Source organism: Rattus rattus, chromosome 17, assembly GCF_011064425.1.
Source record: "Rattus rattus isolate New Zealand chromosome 17, Rrattus_CSIRO_v1, whole genome shotgun sequence".
In the NCBI taxonomy this organism is placed as follows: Eukaryota; Metazoa; Chordata; class Mammalia; order Rodentia; family Muridae; genus Rattus; species Rattus rattus.
In genome coordinates, this window is record NC_046170.1 from 26452394 (window position 1) to 26473226 (window position 20833).

Here is a 20833-nt window from a genome sequence, read left to right on the forward strand (position 1 = left end):
AAGGGAGCCAGGCATCAAGGCAGACGATGACCGTAATCCTAGCACAGAGGTGAGGCAGAAGGATTGCCATAAGTTCTAGGACTGCCTAAACTACATAGTGGCATTGTCTTGATAAGCAAAGAAAGGAAGGAAGGAATAAAGTCTTTCCCTGAAGCAAATGTAGCATTGCCTCAGTAAATAAATAAGCAAAGTCTCTTCCAGAGAAAGCAACAAAGGAGAGCAACAGAAAAGGGGGAGGAGCAGTGCGCGGTCCCGCCGCAGCAGCCTGGGCACTACAGACGCACTAGCTAAATAGGAACGGACGGGACTGGGTGCGAATCGTAACACCATGTTAATGCCAGCTGAGACTCAGGGCAGCCCTTTGATTCTTTACCCCACCTTCATATAACCCTCCCCTTCCCAAGCAAAAAAATGGAGACTTTAAAATTCCTTTTTAAAAGTGTCTTATATTGTACATGTGTGTATAGGTTGGGAGGTCATGTGGAGGTCTCAGGATGGCTTTCTGGAGTCGGTTTTCCCATCTTTACTTGGGCTCCCATGAGTAAACTCAGTTGACTGGCTTGCAAGGCAAGAACTTTCACCTGCTGAACCATCTCCCAGCTTAGCGGTTTCTTCTTCTCCAGTGGAAGTTGGGGGCTTTGGCTGTGACTGGGAGTCTCACTCTGAGGAGCAGGTGATTTGTACTGCATGGATGTGTCCTGTCTGTCTCTTCTCTCCCTACCTGATTCTGCTTCTACTGAGTCAATGCTCATAGTTACTTCACTCCTTAATAATAACATTAGGTATCTGCTGTTTACCAGGCTCCATTCAGAACCCATGACAGGTATTAACTCATTTAATCCTCTTAATGACCCTATGGAGATGTGTAACTTGCTGACGAAGTGCTGACAGAGTGGAAGGGTCTGGAGGCTGACTTAACGTGTGCTTTTCAGCAGCCTACTGAGGGATGCTGAACTCAAGGAACTCTAACTTGGCTGGGAGTCTTGAAAACCTCCCAGAGTCCTAAGAGGCTTCAGTCACTGAGGCCCCCTTCTTGGGTTGACAGCCCCATCAGAATGGCAAAACGGCCTAGCAAACGCAAGGCCCTGGGTTCGGTCCCCAGCCCCAAAAAAAAAAAAAGAAAAAAAAAAAAAAAAGAATGGCAAAACGTGGGAAGCCCAGTAAAATTGCTTTCAGAATGGCGCTCCAGGAAGGAAGTGTGGTTGGACATTGCAGTAATCCTAGCACGTGGAGGAAAGATCAAGAAATTCAAGCTACATAGTGACTGGGAGGCCAGCCTAGGCTATATCAGACTCTATCTCAGTGTCCTTCCTGCAAACAAAAAGAAAGTTTGGAAGAAAGGATATTTTTGTTGATGACATACATTAATAAATGGCCCTTTCTTCATACTTAACAGCTCCAAGGTTTTTTTTTTTAGTATTTTTTAATTCTTTGAAATTTTTTTTATAAATGAATTTTTTTAAAGATTTATTTATTACATGTAAGTACACTATAGCTGTCTTCAGACACACCAGAAGAGGGCATCAGATCTCATTACAGATGCTTGTGAGCCACCATGTGGTTGCTGGGAATTGAACTCAGGACCTCTGGAAGAAGAGTCAGTGCTCTTAACTACTGAACCATCTCTCCAGCCCATCTTTGAAATTTTTATACATTTTCGCAACATATTTTTTTTTTTATTGTAACCATCCCTTACCTTTGTGTAGCTCTCCTAGTGCCCCGCCAATCTTTTGTCTCTCTCAGTTTCCTGTTCTCTTGATTCTCAGTTGTTTGTTTTGTGTTTACATGCATACAAACAGAAAGCTTCTGTTTCTCTGTGTAGCCCTGGCTGTCCTAGAACTTGCTCTGTAGACCAGATTAGCCTTGAACTCAAATCTGCCTGCCTCTGCCTCCCAAGTGCTGGGATTATAGCATGCATCACCTTGCCTGGCTTCCAGCCTTTTAAAAACAGTACATAATGGGTCGGGTGAGAAGGCTTAATGCATAAAGGTGCTTGCCACCAAGCCTCACAACCTGAGTTCAGTCCTAGAACCCATCTGATGGAAGGAGAGAACTCATTCCTGCAAACTGCTCTGACCTCCACACAAATGTAGTATGTGCACTCATGGATACATACAGGGATAAAAAACTGTAATTTTTTAACATTAAAAAAAAATGCCTAGAAAGGAGCTTAGGAAAAGCTAGTTCTAGCAATTAAAAAATTCTTGTGCTAATATAGAAACTACATAAAAGCAAGGCACCCTTTAAAATTTTTTTCTATGGCTTAACTAGTGGCCCCAAATGGTTTTTAAATCAGTAAAGTCTCAGGGTTAGAGAGGGAGGTAGGTTTCCAGCACTGTTTCCGTGCAAGGAACATTTAAATAACCTTTGCAGTTTCCTGCCTTGCCCCAGAAGACAAGTGTTAACAGGCCCTTCTCCTGGCTTAAGCTCGCAGTAAGGATTCTAGCATAGCATGTGATTTGTCCAGAGAGTTAAACATGCAACCTTGCATAGTGTTTAGAGGCTTATTATGACCTATCTCAACTTTCCCATTTTCAAAATGATCTCTCCCCTTTGAGCCATTAATCCTGAATATACACGTGTGCATGTGTACGTGCGTGACTGCGTGTCTGCTGTGGGTTAACAGTGATTATATGAGACTCAGTTCAAATGATGGCTGACCATATTGATTCCACTGAATGGTTATTGGTAGTCTTCACTATGTAAACCTTGTGTATGAACGATCGTGAGTCTGTAGAAATAGTGACACTTAGACTGTGACTCTGGATTTCTTAAAGGTTGATCGAGGACACTGGCTTATAAATAACACTGGGAACCTGCTCCCCTGTTCATGGCTTACTAGAATTAGACTGTCTCGTGAAACTGAGAAATCTCTGAGGAGCAAACCTCCTTCAGAGAACACGGTGGATGATCAGAAAGTACTATTACTTTTATGCATCCATTTGATAGTGTGTGTGCATGTAGAGGTCGGAGGGTGACCTTGGGCATTGATTCTCTTTCTTCTGCCAGCTCGATTTTGAAGTAAGATATCTCTTGTCATTTGCCACTGTGCTATGTAAACTCCAGGCAGGCTGACCTGTCAGGTTCCTTCAGATGGGCCTATCTGTCTTTGTAATCTTCTGTCTCTGCCTCCCATGTCACTGTAGGAGTGCTGGGGTTACAGACACAAGCTGCTCTTTCCAGCCGTGGGTTCTGAAGATCTGAAACAGTCATTGGGCTTACATGGCAAGTGCTTTACTAGTTATCTCCCTGGCCCAGAGTCTATTTATTTTTCTAGAGTAGTTTTAGGTTCACAACAATATTGAGCAGATACAGATGTTTCTCAGATCTTTCCTGGGCCCACATGTCCCTAGCTTCTCCATTGTTACCAAAGAGCAATAACTTTTTAGAATTCTTTACCTCTTTGTGTGTGTGTGTGTGTGTGTGTGTGTGTGTGTGTGTGTGTGTGTGTGTGTGTGTGTCTGTGTGTGAGTGTGTGTGTGTATGTGTCTGTCTGTGTGTGTATGTGTCTATCTCTGTGTGTGTCTGTGTCTGTGTGTGTCTGTCTGTGTGTATGTATGTGTGTGTCTGTATATCTGTGTGTTTGTGTGTGTGTATGTCTGTCTGTCTGTGTGTGTGTCTGTGTGTGAGTGTGTGTGTGTCTTGTGTGTGTGTGTATGTGTCTGTCTCTGTGTGTGTCTGTCTATGTGTATGTATGTGTGTGTGTCTGTATATCTGTGTGTGTGTGTGTGTGTGTGTGTGTGTGTGTGTGTGTGTCTCCTGGGGACTCAACCCTTTCACCTGCTAGGCAGTCAATCCCTGAGCTACATTCCTGGGTTCTTTGCTGTAACTGAGGAATCCATACAATCACATCATTGTCATTCCGAGTCTGTAGCTTACATTAGGGTTCACTCTGGAGTTTATACTGTTAATAGGTTCCACATGTCTGCCGTCCTAGTAGCTAAGAATAGGTTCACTATCACGTCTGCCCCCTGTACTCTGTCTAGTTACCTTTCTCTCTCTCTCTCACCCGTACCCTTGCAGTTGGGCTTCTCTCACTTTGTGTTATTTCTCCTCACTAATATTCCTCCATGTCTTTTCATGGCTTAATAGTTCACTGACAATGCTAAATGATCTCCCATTGTCTTGACAAATCTGTTTATCCACTCACCTTATGGAGGATGTCTCAGCCATTTCTGAGCTTCGAGATTCATAACTAGAGCTGCTGTAAACAACCATCTGCAGGTTCTTCTGTGAGCATAAGTTTCTATCTCCTTTGGGTAAATAGCAAATACAGTGGCTGGCTGGTGCAAAGGAGAACTCTTTTCTTTTTAAGTGATGGGTTCTTGGGACCGAGTTTATAGCTCAGTGGTAGAACTCTTGTCTAGTCATGTGTAAGGCTCTTTGGGCTTGCTCACCAGTACTGAATTAAAGATAGATAGATAGATAGATAGATAGATAGATAGATAGATAGATAGATAGATAGATAGATGATAGATGGATGGATGGATGAATAGATGAATGGATGGTGGATGGGTGGGTGGATGATAAATGGATGATGGATGGATGGATGGTTAGATAGATAGATAGATAGATAGATAGATAGATAGATAGATAGATAGATAGATAGATGATGGATAGATGAATGGATTGATGGATAGATAGATGATAGGAAGAACGCCAGGAGTAGCAGATGTTTGTAATCTCAGCACTTAGGCGGTTATCAGTCATTCATGGCTATGCTCTGCTGTGTATCCATTTGGAGGCTAGCTTGGGCTACATGAGGGCCCTCATCTGAACAGACAAGTGGATTGCTTGCCTAGCATGCAAGAAGCCTTGAATTTGATTTCCAGCACCATATTAACTGGGCTTGGTGACACTTATCTATAATCCCAACCCTTGGTAACTGGAAGCAGGAAGAGTGGAAGTCCAAGACTATTCTTAACTATGTAGCAAGTTCAAGACCAGCTTGGGCTATATGATTACATAAAAGCTTGTATCCAAACAAAACCAAAAAGAGATTAATACTATGCATGTGACATACCTGGAAGCTTCTGCATTGCTAAACTCCTCCTGAAGGTGCTGGGCAGAGTAGATTGTTTAGAGAGAGCTATACTCTCATGGGTTGTCCTCTCCATCTTGACACTTGACTGTTACTGTTTCTTTTAAAACATCCTCTATAAACTGGCAGATGTAAAACAGGAACGCATGAAAAACAAAGCAGAAAAGCGCAGAGCAGCGCTCCTGCTACACAGGATGCCACGGTGTCAGTGCAGACGTAAGATGGATGGATTCTACAGTTGTTTCTTGCCCCTCACTGGTTCTCATTTCCTTCTCTGGTAGGTAGTGGACTTTGTAGCAGCAACACTGCAGAGAGCATGTGCAGGCCTGGCTCATGAGGCAGAGAGCACCGTGGGATCGCAAACACTGAGCCTGGCTATGGGGCTAGTGGCTGTCATGCTCGGAGGAGCTGTTCAGGTGAGCCTAAGTATGATCAAAGCTTGAATGTCACATGGGGAAGGGACCTGCTACCCTTCTTCCATACCTTCGCGGAGAGCGAGAATGGATAGTACACCCAGTGGGAAGTGGGATGGCCCAGTTGGGTTGCCAATGAGAATCATCTCTAACATAGATGACAAGCACGCCATTTCACTGACCTGCGCAGGTGTCACCGTCAAAAGGGCAGGGTGCTTTCCTACTGAGAACGAGCTTGTCTTGGCCTGAGGCTGACACTCAGTTCTCTGGTTCCCACTCTTGAGAGAGTTGGTGGGAGATCCTTAGCAAGCTCCTGGTTGCTCAGATGACATCAGTCATGCCGTCTCTTTTTAGCTCAGGATCTATTGTTTGGAGCACATACCATGCAATATACTTAAGCCTGTTGCTAGTTGAGTTGAAGAGTTTTGTTTTGTTTTTGTTTGAGACAGAATCTCATGTATCCCAGGCTGGCCTTGAATTCAATATGGCATTGTTAATGTTCCTTTCTACCTCCCAAGAGCTAGGATTATAGGTGTGCACCACCGTGGCCAGCTTAGCTTAGGTGGCTTCTACATAGTTAATTTGTAGTTTTTAAGATCTACTTCTATTTTTAAACTATGTGTACATGAGTATTGATGCCTCCTGAGACTAGAAGAGGGAGTCAGCTCCCCTGAAGCCAAATTTACAGACGACTGTGAGCTGCCGGACATGGGCACAGGGAACCAAACACAGGTCCTCTGCCAGAACCATCCACTGAGCCATTTCTCCAGCTCTGGTTTATAGTTTTAAAATTTGTTCATTCAAACATTATTGGTTGCATATTTGCCACATGCCAGATATTGAGCTAAAAGATCTGGGAATATAGCAGACAACGGATAAGACAGACATGGCTTAGATCTCATACGGTATCCAGGAAGGGAGGCACACACAGAATGACTGTCTTAAAAATAGGATTAGAGGGCTAGAGAGATGGCTCAGTGGTTAAGAGCATTGTCTACTTTTCCAGAGGTCCTGAGTTCAATTCCTAGCAACCACATGGTGACCATCCATGATGGGATCTGATGCCCTCTTCTGATGTGTCTGAAGACAGGGACAGTGTACTCACATACATACATAAAGAAACAAATAAATTAAAAAAAATAGGATTAGAATTGAATGGAATACCATTCAAGAAGAGGGACGGGAACCAAGGGGACATAGCATCTAAGCGAGGCTGAGAGGTCTCCAGTGAGCAGATGGGATTTAACTAGACCTGAAGAGGAATAAGTGTTTAAGTGAATAGAACATGTGGAAGGAAGCCTTTCAATTAGAGAGACTCATACAAAGGCTCAGAACCAGAGAAAAACCCGATTTTCTTGAGGCACTGATGGAAGGAAGTTGTAGAGCCCTGGGACAGCACTGTCAAAGGAAAAGGAGAGGCAGGGCTAGACCATGCTTGTGAGGGTGACTGGTTAATTGGGTGACACATTAAGCAAGGAGACTGCAAGAAAGTAGGACAGTCTCAGAACAGGCATTACCTGTGAGTAGGGAGCCCTCGGGGAATACATTTTGAGTTTGAGCATTCAAATCTGTTTTGATTCTTGATATATTAGATTTTACCTTCCTCCAGACTTATTTTTTTCTCTCTGTGGTTTTGGAGATCAAACCAGGGCCTTTGACGTCCCCCTGTGTTACATCTCCAGCATTCTAACAAGCATGCCCAGCCGACAGCCTGTGTCCCGGACTACATTATGTCTCAATGTCGAAAGGTGGAACACTCCTGCCTGTTCCTAAGGAGAAAAGAGATTTTTATCTGGGCTAGTTGTCAATGTGAATTCCATTTCTCACTGGATTTACATTCCTAATTTTATATTTTGTATGTCATCTGAAAAAAATAAGCTTTTGGCTAAGGTTCCAGAGTCATATTAAATGTAACAAGGAAGGGTTCACAGATGGAATAGCCTAAGTTGGATTGTTATTGGATTTAATTAGCTTAGTTGAGTTTTGTTTTCTGATTGAATATTAATTTGGATAGTCTCTATAAATTGAAAGTATAGATTGTGTGTGTGTGTGTGTGTGTGTGTGTGTTGTATCTTCTTATTTAATACTTATTTCAGACAATAGACCAAATGGAAAAGAAATTACTGAAATCTCCTATCTCCGTTTTCAGAAGCCGTTTGTTGGAGCTGCTGTGTGTACTGGTCATGCCTCACTTGCTGTATCTGTACAGCCTTGTCCCTCCTTGCCCTCCTGTGAGCCATCCTGACTCATTACCACATCCTGGGTTCCCCTGATTTTGCAGTTTAAGTGAACATACACACATCACCTTGTTTGCTTTTGCTATAGATTTGCTAATTTATTGTTTCCTGCATGATTCACGAATTTATAAGAGTTCTTCCTCCTCTTCCTCCTCCTCTTCTTCTTCCTCCTCCTCCTCTTCTTCCTCCTCCTCTTCTTTCCTCTCCTCTTCTTTCTCTACTTTTTTTTTTTTCTTTCTGGTTTTCTCTGTTCTCTGTGTAACCCTGGCTGTCCTAGAACTTGCTCTGTAGACCAGACTGTCCTCAAACTCATAGATCTTCCTGCCTCTGCTTCTGCCTCCCAAGTGCTGGAATTAAAGGTGTGCACCATCACTGTCTGGCAAAGGCTCCTTTTTAAAAAAAAAATTTAGATTTACTTTATTTATGTGTATGAATGTTTTGCCTCCATAACTGTATGTGTACCATGTGTGTGCCTGGTACTCCAGGGGTCAGAAAAGGGTTGTGTGATCTCCTGGAACCGGAGTGTGGATGGTTCTGAGCCACCGTGCGGATACTAGGAATTAAATGCAGGTTCTCTGGAAGAGTAGCTACTGCTTTCAACAGCTGAGCTATCCATCTCTCCAACCCTGTAAGGCTTCTCAGGAATGCTGGGTTTTCTCCTGTATTCACGGGAAAGTCACACCTGAAGGTCATGGCTTGAGTTGACTACAGTCACTCTAAGTCTTTGCTTAAGAGCCTAGAACATTTTTCTTGTTTGGAGTTATTGTTGTGGCTAATGAAACAGAATCTAACAGCATCAGGCCTTTCTAATTCATGTAAGTAAGGTGATTATTAAAACATCGTGTCTAGGAAGAGGAGTTAATTTGGAGAAAGTGCAGGTTTAAGATTGCTAACAAGATGACTGTAATTCCACATTCATTTTCTAAATTTCAGGCTTGGTCATCACTAAAAGTATTATGTTGGGTCGTCTTCCTTGTCCCCTCAAGAAACGGTTTCTGCTTGGTGTTGTAGAGCCTGTGGGCTCACTGCTGCCCTAGTTGATGAAGCTGAGCAGACCATTCTGACCTTTCTTTAGGACAAACTAAAGCCATATCGTCCCAGGGCAGCAATGGAATGCATTACCTAATGGCTGGACTCCTAATCTTTAAGCCCAGATTTCATAATGAGATTCACTACTGAGAGACCAAAGGTGTATCTTTCTCTAAAGGGACAGCCATCTTTTTTTTTTTTTTTTTTTTTTTTTTTTTTCGGAGCTGGGGAGCGAACCCAGGGCCTTGCGCTTCCTAGGTAAGCGCTCTACCATGAGCTAAATCCCAGCCCCAGGGACAGCCATCTTTAGCTTCTTCTTAAACCATACTATCTAGGTCTTCATGTCTCTCCCCTCCCTTTTCTTTCCCTTCCTTCCTTCCTTCCTTCCTTCCTTCCTTCCTTCCTTCCTTCCTTCCTTCCTTCCTTCCTTAATTTCTTAATTTCTTTTTTAATACTTATTAACAGGCGTAGACTTTTAAAGGTTTAAGAACACTACTCTCTCCCTTAATGAGCACCCTCAGACCTCAGTAAACCATGGGTGTGTTGACAACATTAGTCATGAGTTGCTATAGGGAAAAGAGGTCTACCCTTCTTTTCACAGGCACTTTTGCTTGTTATCCTATAGGTAGCATACGCGTTTCTCCGAATTTCAAGCATTTATGGTAGATGGTCACTGCCAGAAAAAGCCCCTGCTGAGAATGGACAGTTCCTTCCCTCAAGCAGAGCCCTGTGCAGGCGAAGCTTCTGCTCTGCCCTTTGCTTTAGCCCTCACCTTAGTTTTATCTCCGTTTGACCGTTCATATATCCAAAGCTACAGGAGGTGTTAGGTATCTGCTCTGTCACTCTCCACCTAGTCCCTCAAGACAGTCTCTCATTGTCTCGTCAGCCCTGAGATAACAGGCCCCGTGCAGCCGTTCCCAGCTTCTCACACGGGTGCTGGGGGTTCAAACTCAGGTCCTCACGCTTACTCAGTGAGTGTCTTACCACTAAGCCGTCTGCTCTGCCTCTAATTTTACATTTTTTTTTTTTTGGTTCTTTTTTTTTTTTTTTTTCCGGAGCTGGGGACCGAACCCAGGGCCTTGCGCTTCCTAGGCAAGCACTCTACCCCTGAGCTAAATCCCCAACCCCCTTATTTTATTTTTTTTTTTTTTTTTAATTATCTTTCTTTGTCAACAAAATGGCTGAGGAGGCCAGGGCATTTGCTGCACAAGCCTGAAAACCTGAGCTCAGTTCCTTGGCCCTGTGTAAAAGCATAAGGAGAACACTGACCTACAAGACTGCCCTCTGACCTGCATGTGCGTGAAGAGGCATTTGTGTCCCACGACCATGTGCAGACATGAGTACATGTATACACACGTGTGCACACAACATGCACAATAAATACAAATAATTTTTTAAGTGATGTTTCAGTTAGCTGAAGACTAGTTGTCTCCAATGCCTTTAGCTTTTCAGATTAAGCCATCTAAATATGGAATTGTCTTCATTGTATTAATTATAAACATTGTTAAAGATTTTCAGAGCCTTATGTAATTTTTATGAAATGATTTCTGTTGCTACCAGTGTCCTATGAAAGGTTGTTTTTTTGTTTTTTTTTTTTTTTGCCTGTTTTAAAGGACTACAGAATTGAGATAAATGCTTCAAAGATCCAGATCTGGTTAAGGATGGTGGCACACACTTTTAGTCCCAGCACTTGAGGGGTAGAGGAAGGCAGATCTCTATAAGTTCAAGGCTAGTCTGGTCTTCATGGTTGAGTTCCAGGATTACCAGGACTATGTAGAGAGACCCTGTCTTGAAAACAAAACAAAATAAAAAATAAATAAATAAAACAAAAAGATCTAGAATCTTTAAGGACTGCTAACATCTAAAAACCTAGCAGAAATCAGTATTTTTAAAAACCATTTATTATTTATTTGTATGTGTGTGCACATGTACAATGTGTGTGTGCCCTCGTGTGTACGTGTGTGTTCACCTGTGTTTGTACATGTGTGTATGCACCTGTGTGTATACAGAGGTCAGAGCAAGGCATGAGGTGTCCTTCTGTACCACTCTCTACCTATTGCTTTGAGGCAAGATCTTCTCTCTGAGCCTAAGGTCACAGTTTCTCTGCTATGCTAGAAGCCAGGGTCACTCCTGTCTCCACCCAACTTGGAGTTGGGATTATGAGATGCATGGAAAATGCGGCTTGTTGTAGGGTACCAGGCGTGAACTCCGGTCCCTCAGTATTAAAGGATGATTCTTAGGCATGATTTAATTTTTATACTCCAAACTATGACTTTTGTTTATTTTTCTTTTGAGATAGGATTACAGGCTGTTCTAGAATTCATATAGTCTAGTCCAGCCTTGAACTCAGGGTAGTTCTCCTGCTCCAGCCTCCCCATTGTGCTGACATACATGAGCCACACTGCCTGGATTGTAGTGTCTTGACTTTACAATCAGCTGTGTTCCAGTTGATAATTCTGGACATCTTACTTAAGTGTTGGTCTCAAATGCAGGCACTCTCCCTCAGGGATACAGTGTGTGTTCTTGTTTACTAAGAAGGTGTCTGTGAGTGGCCATGCTCAATACATGCTAGCTGCAATTGTGTAGCAAGTAGTTCTTGAGTGTGCACCATGAACACCATGTGATTATTGCCCCTTCTGTGACTTGTCAACATTTTCCACATTAGTTTTGACCTACTATTTTTACATTTCCCTTTATAGTTGAAGTCAAGTGATTTTGTGGTCCTGAAGCAGCTGCTGCCTCTGTTGGAGAAGGTCTCTAACACATACCCTGACCCTGTCATCCAAGAACTCGCTGTCGATCTCCGAATTACCATCTCCACTCATGGAGCCTTCTCCACTGAGGCTGTCAGCACGGCAGCCCAGAGTACCCTAAACAAAAAAGACCCGGAACAGAAAATAAAAGAACAGCGGCAAACCAGTTATGATGCATCCACAGAAGGAACTCAGAACCGACCTGAACAAGAGCAGAACCCCCTCAGAACAGGCCAAGGTTCCAGTGAGCCCTGCACTGCCACAAGCCAGCCACCGGGAAATATAACCACAGAACAATTCCAGGAGGTTCTTTTATCGGCCTGTGATCCCCAGGTTCCAACCCGGGCTGCTGCCCTCCGCACCCTTTCCCGCTGGGTAGAGCAGAGAGAAGGGAGAGCTCTGGAGGAACAAAAGAAGCTTCTTCAGGTGAGTAGAAGATACTGTCTAGGTACAGGACACAGTGCAGGCAGCAGCCCAGGGCAAATGTTTAACTCAGGGCCTTTGTTGTTTTGAGATAGGATTTCACTATGGATTTCTGGCTGGCTTGGAACTTGTTCCATAGACCAGGCTAACCTGGAACTCACAGAGATCCACTTGTTCTGCTTCCTGAGGGCTGGGATTAAAGTTGTGTGCCCTCATGACCAGCCAATTCAGGTATTTTTTTAAACGTTGACTTGTGTCAAATGCTGTCTTGGGTTATCCTCCAGGAACTGAAATTGTTGAGAAGTCAGATGAAGGTAAGGAAGGGTGTTGATCAGAGTGCCAGAGTTTTTGTATATAAGCAATGGTGGGTAACTGGAAATAAACATGGGCAAAGCTGATTTTCATATAGCTTTAGCAAAACAGCCAAGTGTTAGTATGTGAAAGAGAAGCAGTGGGCTAGCATGAACAAACTCCCAGAGTTGGGATGATGCCCATCCCAGGTAAACCCCACATCTGACTGGATCCAACTGGCTCTCCTCTTCCCTTTTGCCTCCATCATAGCAAAAAGCTATTCTGATGTTCTAGACTGACTTAGCAGCAAGCACACTGTTTCTTTGGGATCTTTCCTTTTTGTGGAAGTCTTTGGGACCTGAGTATGGGATAGATTAAGAACAAGGGGTCTGGAAACTACCGCTTGGGACCCAGTCCAGCATCTTAGACAACATGCTCAACCCTTCAGAACCCTGGTGGTGTTGGTGTAATGTAGCTATGTGTCCAGGCCTCAGACTGCAGACTGTAAGCCTGGTGGACAGCACCTATTAGTACGGCACTGGGGCTGGTGTAAGGTTTGCTCTTTGCACACTGTATATTGAACACCTGCTCTTTTGTGAGCCAAGCCGTGAACCTTACTGATATTGTCTCTCATCCTCACAACTGCAATGTGTTCTCTTCCTACTGATGAGACGCAGACACATGTCAAGAATTTTCTGTCAGGGAAATAATATTGAAGCTCACAAATCTTCTTTAAGTAGCTGTCATTCCTCAAATACCCATTAGTGTGCTACTTTAAATGGTGTGTGCTGGGACCACCATTGCAATTTCCTTTAACTGCGTGGAGTCTTCATCCACCACGTTCACCACGTCCTGCCGGTGATTTTAATAAGATGTAAATTGCTGGGGATACTCCACAAATGTAATGTATCCCTTGTGTGTGTGTGTGTGTGTGTGTGTGTGTGTGTGTGTGTGTGTGTGTGTGTATGATTTTTAATAAGAAATATAAATTGCTGGGGATATTCCACAGATGTATCTCTTATTTGTGTGTGCGTGTGTGTGATGTGCATGTGTGTACATTGTGTATGCACATGTGTGTGTTTGTGTGTGATGTGCATATGTGTGTGCACATGCATGTGTGATATGCATGTGTATATGATATGCATGTGTGTGTGCACGTGCATATGTGATATGCGTGTGCATGTGATGTGTATGTGGTATTTGTGTTTGTGTGTGTGTGCATGTGCACAGGTGTGTGTATGCACTCATGAAAGCCAGAGGTCACCATCAGGTGTCTTCCTCTACCACTCTCCATCTTAATTTTAGACAAGAGTCTCTCACTGGACCTGGGACTCAGTTGGTTAAACTGGCTGTCTGGTAAGCTCGCATGATGCTTCTGTCTCCACCTACAGTGCTCAGTGCTGAGCTTTGAAACAGGATGCTGAGGATTGATCTCCAAAGGGCCGGGATTACAAGCATGTCCCATCATGCCAGACTTATTTTTGAATTAAAAAAAAAAAAAGGCTCGTAGCCAGGTTGACTTTGAACTCCTGATCCTCTGACCTCCCAAGTGCTGGGATCCCAGGCACGCACTCCCACACTCCTGTCCCTTTTATTTTTTAAGTTAGTTTTTGGTTATCATGCAAGGAAATGTATTTTATTGTGAAATTTTCGTATGCCTGTATCATTATATCTTCTTCTTATTTGTCCTCTGCATTTCTTTTCTCACTGATGTGGCAACACACCTGACAAGCAGTTTAAGGAGCGGGTCAGTGTGGCTCATAGTTTGAGAATACAGTCCATGAGGGCAGAGAAGATCAAATTATCCAGTTCGCCTCCTATGCCTGCCTCCTGCTCCTGCTCTTGACTCTTGCTGACCCCTTTCTTCCCCCAGATGAAATCCCTTCTGCTGTCATGACCTGTAAATTTTATAGCCCTCTCGTTCCTCTCTTTCTTCTGCCTTTTAGACCTCTTGCCTTAGTTAGGGTTTCTCTTGCTATGACCAAAAGCAACTTTGAGGAGGAAAGAATTTATTGGGTTGTATATTCTACGTTGCAGTCCATTAGGGAAGTCAAAGCAGAAGCTGAAAGCAGGACCATGAAGGCAGGAACTGATGCAAAGCTGTGAAGCTGTCCTGCTCCCCTTGGCATCCAGGACCACCTGCCTAGGAGAGGCCCCACCCACAATGGTCTGGGCACACCCACTCCAATTTTTTTGTTATGTCATTGTATTTTTATTAAATTATTTTATATATTTACATTCCAAATTTTGCCCCTTTTTATGGTCTGTCCTCCCTGAGTACTTCACCCAATCTCTCATCTGTTTTGCTTCTGAAAGAGTTTGCCCCATCCATGCAGCAACCCCTACTTCCACCTGTCAGCATCTTCCTTTCCTGGGACACCAAGTTTCTACAGGGTTAAGTGTATGCTCTCTCATTCAGACAAGGCAATCCTCTGCTACAAATGTGCCATAGTTGATTAATACTCACATTATATAGAATTATCACATTTTTAATACATTCTTTGGTTGAGGAATATCTATGTTCTTTCCTGTTTCTGGCTATTTCAAATAAAGCTACTATAAACATAATTGAGCAATGTTCTAGTGTTATGTAGGATTGGAGAATGCCTTTGTAAGGCCATTTTTACCATATTGATCTAACTGATCAATGAAAATGGCCGACTGTCCATCTTCTGATAACTTCTTGTATTTCTTTTTGCACAGACTTCAAATTCTTCTCATGTATCTCTTTCACTTGCTTCATTAGAATTCTGTGAAAAAATATTACATTATTGTGACTACTATAAAGGGTATTATTTCCTGATTTCTTCTTCAGCTCTTTGTCTTTTGTATACAGGAAGGTTACTGATTTTGTTTTTGTTTTTTTGTTTTTGTTTTTGTTTTTGTTTTTTTTATTAACTTGAGTATTTCTTATTTACATTTCGAATGTTATTCCCTTTCCTGGTTTCCGGGCCAACATCCCCCTAACCCCTCCCCCTCCCATTCTATATGGGTATTTCTCTCCCCATCCTCCCCCCATTACCGCCCTCCCCCCAACAATCACGTTCACTGGGGGTTCAGTCTTGGTAGGACCCAGGGCTTCCCCTTCCACTGGTGCTCTTTCTAGGCTATTCATTGCTACCTATGAGGTTAGAGTCCAGGGTCAGTCCATGTATAGTCTTTGGGTAGTGGCTTAGTCCCTGGAAGCTCTGGTTGGTTGGCATTGTTGTTCATATGGGGTCCTTGAGCCCCTTCAAGCTCTTTCCAGTCCTTTCTCTGATTCCTTCAAGGGGGGGTCCCATTCTCAGTTCAGTGGTTTGCTGCTGGCATTCGCCTATGTATTTGTTGTATTCTGGCTGTGTCTCTCAGGAGAGATCTACATCCGTTCCTGTTGGCCTGCACTTCTTTTGCTTACCCACACTAATTATTAATCAAGAAAATGCCCTCCAGCTTTGCCTACAGGCCAATCTGATGATAGACATTTTCTCAATTGAGGTTTTCCTTTCCCAGATGATCCTAGCTTGTGTCAAGTTGACAAAAACCTAGCCAAGACACCTACCAAGTATCCTTCTGGGAAGTGTTTAAAATATCTATTTATTCTCATGGCTGCTAATCTGATTATTTCTCTTATTCCATGTGCAATCCCAACATCTTCCAACCTAGTCATAATCCCATCCAGACTAATCTTCAGCTCTTCCTCAGTAGGATAGACACCAGCAACGTGAAGTTGAAGTCAAGACTGTCCGTCAAAGGACACAGACAGTATATCAGCAGGCACTCCTACCACCTCTAGACAGCAGGAGAAGCATGGGCACATGCTGCTGCCTTTCCCTTGCACCCATGTTAGGGCCTAAATTTAACCTGGCATCAGAGTGTCTTCTAGGTACACCATACTGCATTTGGCACCCTGATAAGTTCCTAGTTTTGGAAACAATGAGAGTAGTTTTTTAGCAGTGTCCATCAACGGGCTACAATTTGCAAGATACTTAAAAAGTGGAATAGACATAAAATTATCTCTGTAATAACATCGCGGTCTTCCTTGGAATCTCATTCTGTCTTAGCTCAGGGGACCGGATCAGACTATATCTGGCCACCTGTGTTGAAAATTTGTCCATGGGCTAGCACAGAGGAACGTTGAGGATTGTTCTTAAAAAGCTTTATGAGTCCAGTGTGGTGGCACACAACTTTAAACCCAGCACTTGGAGAGGCAGAGGCAGGCAGACCTCTGTGAGTTTGGGGCCAGCCTGATCTACAAAGTGAGTTTCAGGACAGCTAGGACTACACAGAGAAACCATATCTCAATCCAAACCAAACCAAACGAAACACTCCAAGTTTTATGGGTATCATTGTGTGAGTGTGATGGACATGTGTGGGTGTGAGCATTCGTGTGCGGCAGTGTGCTTGTACAGGACAAAGGCTACGTTGAGGGAGTTGGTTTTCTTCATCTACTGTGGGATCCAGATCCAGGGATCAAACTCAGGTTGCTAGGTTTGCACACCAGTTTTTACTTTCTGATTGTTCTTACACATGTTGGTTTCCATGACAAGTGCTTGATGACCTCAGAAGTTTCTCCCCCAATCCTTCCCCTTTTAAACTATTAGACTTCTAGCAAATATACCATTTTCCTCACACAGTTCTATATCAGGCCAGTTTCTACCTAGGGGAAAAGCACATATCTCTCGGAGGCAGCAGAAATGGGCTCCACATGTTTCTCACTCTTTGAGGATCATCTTAATCTGTTTTGTACTTCCAGATATTCCTGGAGAACTTGGAGCATGAGGACTCTTTTGTGTATCTCTCTGCAATTCAGGGTAAGTTAACATGGACCAAAGATGGCATCGTGTTCACTTGAGGGGCACAACTACGAGACACAGCTGGTCATTTGTTCATCTTTTGCTTCCTAAGTTGGGATGCTCTGAGTGACAATAACATTCCTGGAAAGTTTCAATGTCTCATAATAATGAAAATTCATGCTTACTTTATCATTCTATATATTGCATCCTGTTTCCTTTAGCCACAAGAGGTTAAGATGAACTCTTACGATGTTAACTGGGGGGCCAGAGGTAGCTTAGCAGATAAAGGCACAGGCCACCTACCCTGAATTTGATCCCCGGGTCCACATATTGGAAGGGAGAACTGATTCTTGCAGGTTGTCCTCTGACCTCCACATACATGTGCATGTGTACACATACACACACACAGACACACGCACACACACACCCAAGTATGCACATATGCATACACAAAGAAAAAGCTATAAAATTTTTAGTGTTTTCAAATGGTTTTGGTTTCATTTTTATGGTTTTCTTTATTTAATCATATTTGGTGGGTTGTTTTGAGGTGTGTGTGTGTGTGTATGTGTGTGTGTGTGTGTGTGTGTGTGTGTGTGTGTGTGTGTGTGTGTGTGTGTGTGTGTAGTGTGCTGGGAAGTAAATCCAGGACCTCACACAAGTAAACACGAGTAAGTTACATTTCAACCTCAACTTCAGGTATTTAATAATTCTTCATTAAAAAAAAAAAAATTACCGGCGGAGTGATGGCTCAGTGTCTGAGTACATGCTGCTCTCACAGAGAGCCACGGGGACCTATAACTCTAGCTCCAGAGAACCTAATGTTCTCTCGACCTATAACTCTAGCTCCAGAGAACCTAATGTTCTCTCTTGGCCTCTGTGGGCATTGCACATATGCATATACCCATGTACGTACACATATAAATAAATTATAAAATATTTTTAAAAAGCACATGGAGCCAGGCATGTTGACACATACCTTTAATCCAATACTCAGGAGGCAAGGGCAGGAGGATCTCCATGAGTTCAAGGCCAGCCAGGTCTACATAGTGAGTTCTAGGACAGCCAGCGATATGTAATAGGCAAACCCTATCTCAAAAAAACTAAAAACAAACAAAACCCAAATCTATGGAGCCGGAGTGCAGCTCAGTGGTAGAGCACTTGTGTGGCATGAACCCTAACACTGGGAGAAAGCGTGGGGGTCACTCTGCTTCCTTTCTGAGATTCTGTGTTCACTACTTCCTATTGCTTTATGGATTCCAGACCTAGAGGAAAATGGAAAGGTAGGCACCTTTTCCAAGAAGATCAGAGTCCCACCGTGAGACAGCTAGAGTTACCTGGTTCCTTTGGTGCCAAGAGCTGGGATTCTGGAGCAGACTGCCTAGGCGCTCCTGGCCCTCCGCTGACCCGCCTTTGCCGTACCCTTCAGTGCTCCTGCGCTCCAATTTCTTAGGAGTTAATGGAGCTCAGTGTGTACATTAGTTATTTTTCTCATTGTTACAACAACATTCTTGACAAAAAAAAAAGCACCTTTGTGTAAGGCAGCATTTGGCTACAGTTGGAGAGTGCTGTCCATCATGGTGGGAGACACAACAGCAGGAGGTGAGGCATCCATGCAGCCTGGTCACTGCATCCACAAGGGGGGCAGAAACGGATGAGTGGTGGCTTCCTGTTGTTTATCCAGACCCCAGACTGTGAAAATGCTGCTGTCCACATTTAGGGTGACTCTTCCCACCTCAGCTAACTGAACACAGACATTTTCTCACAGGTATGCCCAGAGGTTTGTTGTCAATCCCATCAACTTAAAACAGTCCTGTCACACTAGGGCCGCTCTAGGCATGCACACCTAGTTGTCCCTGCCCAGTGGCCTGTTTGTAATGATCTCAGAAGTGTCTGAGACAAGCATAGGTGCTAGAGGCTGTGCCTGCAGTGGGACAGTCAAGTCTAATAGTGAAGGGAGAGATGCAGATTGGTACCCACAGTGCAGCGCTTCACTGCTGTGTTCTGTTCACCTAGAAGCAAGGCTCACAACAAACACAAAGGCTTCTACGGCCGAGATGTTCCTGAATGCAACTTGGGCTTGCTCTATACAGACACTATTTGAAGCTTAGGAGAGTGCAGAGGAGAAAGAATACCATGGCGAAGGGCCTGAGTTTAGGAATTCTTTATTCAACAAACAAGCATTGAGCACCTATTACATATGAAACACTTAGCTGAGTTGCTATGACTAGGGTAAAAGGCAAAAAGAGAAGTAAAAAGAGAGACAAAATGACCATCCAGGATGCAGAGGACAGCTAGGAGAGTTGAGAGTTTCCGGAAAAAGTAATTGACCTGCAGCTGTGGAGGTCAGACTAGACAGGAGGTCCCATGAGGCTACAGGGCATGAAGTGACACTTACAGAAACCAGAGAAATCACGAGCCCACGACTCCTCTAAATCTAAGTCTCAGAAACCAAGTCACCTGTGCTTTTCCAAGGAGATGTGTCTCACAGACTTCTGTTTCTGTTTTTAGGGCTGGGTTTTTGGAAGCAGTGGCATGTTACTCTAATGTGGCAACCTTGCTGCTTGGGAAGAGTTTGGCTGTGAACCCACTGAGCTCATTAGCCCCTGGGGTCTGCTATAAAAACTGCAGCTGTTGGTGCTGTGTTTGTTTGCACTGGTTTTAATTGGTGTGCTAATCAGTCGGTAGCTAATTTGGTGATGAAGAACAGGGCAGGTAGGAAGATGTGGAATTTCTGTTCTCACCTCCTCAGGATGGACAGATTGAAGTAATTGATGTTTTTGGTTCTTGTAATATGTACTTAAAAGCTAAGGCCTTAGGTGAGTTTCACATTAGGAAAAGCAAGAACTGAATTTTCCCACCTGTGTGGTCAGTGCTGCTTGCACAGGCCCAGATCACCCCAAGAAGCTGGTTACCCCTCAGGACAAGGGGACCAGAGTGTGCCTGGGGACTGTGAGTGCCTTTACAGCTTTCTTTTCCTCAGACTGCCTACAGGGCTCCGTGGGCATTTTCTGTTCAACTTAGTGATATTTTGGAAAGTTTTTTGTACTTGCTTACCTATTCTGTTTCCAGGAAAGGCAGGGAGCAGAGAGAGGCGGAGTAAATATTTGCACAGTAGCTATCTCTTCTAGTCTGATTTAAGAATTCCTGCTACATACATGTGTTGTCTGTTCTAGTAGGACTAAATTTCCAAATAGTTAAACTTGACATTTGTGGGGAAAATCTCCGCATATCTGCTATTCATCCTGGGAAGGTGCTGGTGTCTTGGCTGTCCTAGCATCTGCTTCAGATAGAAAACTGTGTTTAAAGTTGCCGAGTTCCATGTTGAAGGTAGTGGCACAAACCTTTCATTCTAGCACTGGGAGGCAGGGGCAGAGGGGCAGAGGGGCAGAGGGGCAGAGGGGCAGAGGCATCAAAATGAAAAAAAAAATTCAATTACAAGGAAATGTATGCAAAGTAAAAGTCTTCCCTCTCTGAAAAATAGTTAAGATATGTCCTTGGTTGTTCCTTAAGGGTTGGCAAGTGTGTGTGTGTGTGTATGTGTGTGTGTGTGTGTATTGCATGCACATATATGTATAAGTATGCACATATATACACACAGAAGTTGGCACTGGTTACCTTTGCTGATTTCTTCATTTTATTTACTGAAGCAGGGTCTCTAGCTGAACCTGGAACTCCCTGATTTGACTAATCTAATTGATTAGCTCACCTCAGGGATTTTCTGTCTCTATCACCTATGTCATGCTGACATGACAGGTGGCTGCCATATCCACTCAGAGTTTAAGTGAGATCTGGGGTTCAAACTCTGGTCCTCATGCTTGGCTGCTTACCTACTGATCCCTTTCCTCAGCCTGCACTGTAGGACTTTAAGGGAAGT

At 43.6% G+C, this 20833-nt stretch overlaps 1 protein-coding gene across 1 annotated transcript in view; it reads left to right on the plus strand.

Annotated features, from left to right (window-relative positions):
• Positions 1-20833, plus strand: part of Tango6 (transport and golgi organization 6 homolog) — a 180310-nt gene that overhangs the window by 51914 nt on the left and 107563 nt on the right. Inside the window, exons 12-14 of the mRNA XM_032887797.1 lie at positions 5323-5457; positions 11420-11899; positions 16920-16977. Of these exons, the coding sequence (XP_032743688.1) occupies positions 5323-5457; positions 11420-11899; positions 16920-16977 (673 nt within the window). The remainder of the gene's footprint in view (positions 1-5322; positions 5458-11419; positions 11900-16919; positions 16978-20833) is intronic.